At 44.1% G+C, this 5,217-nt stretch overlaps 1 protein-coding gene across 1 annotated transcript; it reads right to left on the bottom strand. All coding sequences in view use genetic code 11, as the record gives it.

The window, feature by feature from the left end:
- Window positions 1–155: 155 nt before the first annotated feature.
- On the bottom strand, window positions 156–5,142 carry EGR_10356 (Calcium/calmodulin-dependent 3',5'-cyclic nucleotide phosphodiesterase; the record flags this gene model as incomplete). The annotated part of the gene is made up of 9 exons (XM_024499605.1): window positions 156–285; window positions 427–527; window positions 735–875; window positions 1,457–1,576; window positions 2,098–2,164; window positions 2,449–2,625; window positions 2,920–3,033; window positions 4,101–4,266; window positions 5,040–5,142. 9 exons carry the CDS (start codon window positions 5,140–5,142, stop codon window positions 156–158), a joined length of 1,119 nt encoding a protein of 372 aa, XP_024345975.1.
- Between the last annotated feature and the right edge of the window lie 75 nt (window positions 5,143–5,217).

Here is a 5,217-nt window from a genome sequence, read left to right as displayed (position 1 = left end):
GAGATTTTTCATGGCTTTTGCCTGCGAGAAGTGAAGCGACATGTCGGTATTTAGGACCATGTCAATGACGGCTGTGCGGAACTCCCTAAAAGGAGAGGCAAATAGTAAGCGATCCATGGGGAGTAGGCTGGTGGCGGAAAGACATCTTTAAGGACTCACTGATACTGTTCCTTGGGCATGTTTTCAAAGATGTTAAATTCGGATTCCTGGGTGATGCGGAACACGGCACTGACGTGGAAGTTCTCGAGGACGTTGCGATCGTTGTAGAGCATCGCAAGCTCCGTTCTACATGAAATGAAAATGGGTTGCATTAAATGATGTCGAAAACGTCTATTTTATTGCTAGTTTAAACTTCTCCACTTGGGTGGTTGGATGGTTAACAGATAGGTGGATGTTTACGAGCTTGAAGCATGCACTTTGACTTACTGTGTTTGAATGTGAAAGTTGTTTGTTGTTCCGGTGTGTTCAAAGTCGTGGATTAGAGCTGCGTAGATCACTGCGAAAATGTCCAAATCTGTCAGATAATCCTACAAAGATTCGAAGAGTAGTTGTTTCGAAAAACATGGCTCAGTAAAGCAGAGAATGCGTCCAAGTTCATCAAAAAAAACCCAAATATTTTATTGTTCCACCCTTTGAAATCAACCAATAGGCGTGCAGGATAAGTAGCTTCAGTCTGATTGGCTGACGAGCCGCCGACTTCGCGGAGGTGAGGGGAAAGTAGCCAATCAACTAACCCGAAGTTTGCTGGTGGTGAGGATGACGTGGCAGGTTTGCGCAACGTCCGAGGCATGAATAAGGTTGTGGTAGGGGTTCTTGTATTTGCCGTACCCTATTTCCAATCGCAAAAGTAGATTCTCCAGCCTCGAGTTGTCAATCTGGACCAATCAAAAAGAGAGAAAGCTGTTGAACAAAACAAACTGGTACAGTGTTGGGAGACTATTTTCTTTCCTTTCCTTAATCGCCGTAAAAAAATCAGGATTTCACGGTTTCTTAGATTTTTGTTTTTGTTTTAAGCCTCACTTCTCCATTTCTCAAGATTTGGGAGGCCACTATATGGACATCCAAGGCGCTCTACTGACAACGCGCCAGCAATCCGGGCATTAACAATCCTGTGAGAAGACCCTGTTCACATACCAAGTTTACACATTCCAAAAGAGACAGAACTGTGTATCCGACCCCCAGATCTTCGACCCTGAATACATTCAGCCTATATCAGATCCCCGTTTTAACCTCTTTGCTGCATCTTCGACCCCAAAAAGGCAAAGGCCATTACTCGATAACCTTAACAATTTTTTACTTAGACCAATGGATTTTTATTACACGTTGATGCCCTAGAACCTAGCTGAAACTGTTTGCCATTAGGGAAAAAGTGCAAGCTTCCTATTGGCTTATAACGAAGTGAAAAGGTGAACTTGGGGTCAAATTAAAGCGCAGTTACTACCCCTCCCTCACATACCTGAAATTTCGAGATGAGGTTATACTTATGCAGCAGCTCGAAGCCGACATACTTCAGCGCGTGATCGGCGCTGACCTCGTTGAACTCAAACACATTGAAGTTCCACTCGTCAAGACCACTCTGTTTAAAAAGTTGGGATTACAAATGCGTTACAGCTTTCAGACATATAACAAGGGACTATAATGGGTCAATCTGTATGAAATAAAGGTCAGGAACGTCGACTGATATCTACTTTTTAGTCTTGATAGTCGTTAGTGCTACTTAAAAGTTTTCAGTAGTTGAGGCATTACTCGTAATCATTCCAACAAAAAAGAGTTTAATCTGCCCAGGTGGATCTCAACACAAATTGTGCGAAAAATCTGGTAAAATTTGGAAGCTCTCATGACATAAAACAACATTTTTCTGCCTTTCTACCATCCTGCTCGTTCTACAGATGAGAGAGTTCTTTCAACGTATTCACCGACTGCCGCTGCTGTCGGCACCCTTAAAACACATTTTATGAATTATGCACTTTATTTGAGCACTTTGATCGCATTCCTTCTTTACAAACATAAGGTAAGGCCCGCGCAAGGGTGGTTAAATGGTAAAAGGACAACCTGAGTTTAATCAAAGGTGGGCGCTATTAAAGTCGCCTTGGATACCTTTAGAAGGAGGACCACATTGGGAGGAAGTATAAGGCAAGTGCAACTTGACATTCGACGATAAATTCTAGAAGGACACAGAGGTAGCACATTACGCTCTCTTCAAGTGGGCTAGGCATTCGCTTATCAACTAAGCTCGACTCTTTTTTGTACTTAAAATTTTACGGCACATAAGACTTGTGCAGTACTGAATTTCCACTTTTTGAGCAGAAAATGTAAAATCGAGGAGGTCACTGCCCTCTAAGACATTTTGAGAAGAATAGGTACAATTAAATGCCATTTCGATTACTTCTCGCCATTTAACTGACTGACTGACTTCCTGTGGACGACTCTTTCATCAAGGCGTCTCACCTCTCCACCACAATTCCCGCTCGAATGGCATTGACCACGGATCTGAAGCGCGGTTTGGCCACGCGCCTACCGCCGGAGGGATTGCGAGTGAAGGTTGAGGCCAACCAGTTGCGCACCTCGTCGGGCACCTCAGAGCACGCGGTCTCCGACAGCTCGTCATCTTCGTCGCGAAGGCGCCTACAAAAAGACTGCCTGCAGTCCGGCATCTCCATGAGAATATCAAATGAGGCCAAATGGATTGACACATATTGGAAAAAAAATCATTTCGCTTGTTCTAATGTGCGCCCGAGAACGCGGGCTATTCAAGCTCCGCGGGTTGTACTTCGGTCTCGGTGCAGCGCCTCAAGGCGGACGTATCGACCCTATGTCGAGCGAATTTTATTTAATTTTTTCACCGCCAAATCCTCCTAATTCTTTTTTTAAAATTACATAACTAAGTTTTATAAAAAAAGTGAAAATTTTGAAGCTTACTTGGTCTCTTCGATGTAGGTCTTCTCGACCACTTGAAGTGCATAGGTGAGATTTTCGATGAGGACCGATTTGGTTATCTTGTTTTGTTCTGTCAATTTTACAATCTTTCTAAGTCTAAAAGAAAAAAACTTCAGTTAAGTTAGTCCACTTTCTCCCCTTCGCCTCCCGCCCTTTCTCTGACAGGAGTAGAGAGGATGTGTTGAAGGCGTGGCCCTCCTAGCTTGAAGTTCTAGAAGCTCCACAAACACTGATTGGGACGCACTTTGACCGTGCAGTCAAGGGACACAGGTATTGAAAGTACTCAGGTTTTTGCTGCTGAAGGCCTTTGTTTATCTCTTGAGTTTTCACTTCGTGGTTGCCTTGACTGGAAACTCAATAGACCGCTCCTCTCTACTCCACCATGCTCCATCCAAGACTACGTGCCTCATGTTTCGATCCTTACCAGCACCACCCCGTTCCTATCTCCACCCCCCGCCTTCCACTGTCAATAGCTCTAGAAAATAGGGTATACAAACATCTTGAGATGGGGACGAGGATGGTTTTGGACCCCCATAACGATGTATTCATGTTCGTTTCCTATCAGCATCCACTCATCTCACGCACAAGTCGTCTTACTTTTACTGTCTAGAACCACCCAGATGTTGTTAGTGGTAGGCCCGATAGGCTAGAGCATTCGGCAGTCTAATTATTAACATTTTATTGCGCAACAACTCCCGGTTTATTTTAGGTTTAGTGGTTTATGTATACCATCAAACCTCGCTCTTTGTAATTGTGTATGTGTGCGCGCCCCCTCCCTCTCCTTCGCTTTCTCTCACTCCCTACCTCCACCTCCCAAAATTTGTAAAAAAAGAGGGAAGAGGGTGGGAGGAGTGGAAAGCAGTCTTTTTTAAAGCATTCAACCACGCCCATGGCGACATGATGGTTGGGAAAAAGGAAATGAAGGATGACTTCAACCTTACAAGTAGTGCGAAAAGGGACAATGTGCTTCGCCTTACCTCTCAGAGAATCTTATGCAATCTTGTGGCTATCGATTTTGGGCCAGAGCCCCTTTCAATCTTATTAAGTGAGAATAATTGATGGTAGTTCAGTGTTTTCTTTTATCTGATCAATTAAGTGGAGGGCCTTTAAAGTACATTCTAGGGATTTTTAACTAAAAATTAAATTAAAAATTGCAAACGGACCTTAAAAGACATGCAAATGTGGAATCTGTCGAGCCAGGCAATGGAAGACCTTCAATGGAGAGCCTTCTTTTGGCGTAGAATGCCACTGAAGAGTTTGAGAGACTCGGAAATTCGCTCTCATATGATTGGTCGTCGTTCCTATCTCTCCTTTCATTGGTCGCCTCGCCTACCAATCGAAATTTAAAAAAGCATAGCTACATGTTAAATTAGAGGCAAAAGAGAGAAGAGAAAAAAGTGGTTTAATAAGTGATAATGATGCTGTCAAGGCCTTTTTAATGATAACAAGTTTGATGTGTATTTTAATAATGAGTGATTTGGCTGGCATGCAAAGATCCAATCAAATTGCAGTGGAAGGTTTTACTACCAATAGGGGTGGGCGAGTTGTTTGAGACCCCTTAACTACTCCGAATTAGTGAATTAACTGGTCTCCAGGGCCACCTTAACTATTCTCATGATGACTGTGTGGTGCAATATGGAGGAAAGGCATCAACTATCCCCTTTTGTAGGGTATGACAGACTGCAGATGCGTCTCTTTGATCCGGTTGTTCACGATGGAGGAAAGAGATCCACCTTGAGAGACGCATCGCGTTTGCGTGGGTACTTTCTGGTGTTCTCGCACGACCTGACCTGTCATTAGCTACGTGGGTGTGAAAGGTGTCACACAAAGTAGTTGATCCGCTTGGGGGTCACATGCACCCGCGATTGTGCCCGCAAATGATTTTCCCCTTTTTCAATGTCTCTGGCACAAATCACCCATCGGTTGGACATGATCGTCATGACTCGGTCTTGCATGCTTGACAAGACAAGTGTACCTCGGTTACACAAGTCACGAATGGACGAATGGATGGGTATTTAACCCCACCTACTTCCCAACTGTCCTGTGTTATCCCCTCATACAATTTTGGTGCCTTCTTGGCCACACATCCACACTCAACTCACCACAATCCATTGATTCTGCCGACGAGGATGACAAGGCCTCCACACAATCGGGTGAATATCCAACCTCCATCCTCCTCTTCTCCGAGTTGTATCGCATTTTCATCGGCTCCTCCTTGAGCTGACTTCTTTGAACTGCGCTATTCTCAAAGTGTTCTTTGCGATGATTAGAGGTCTCCTG

Source organism: Echinococcus granulosus (genome assembly GCF_000524195.1).
Source record: "Echinococcus granulosus chromosome Unknown EG_S00212, whole genome shotgun sequence".
Classification (NCBI taxonomy): domain Eukaryota; kingdom Metazoa; phylum Platyhelminthes; class Cestoda; order Cyclophyllidea; family Taeniidae; genus Echinococcus; species Echinococcus granulosus.
The sequence above is the reverse complement of the archived record's forward strand: the minus strand, read 5'-3'. Positions and strand labels throughout refer to the sequence as shown.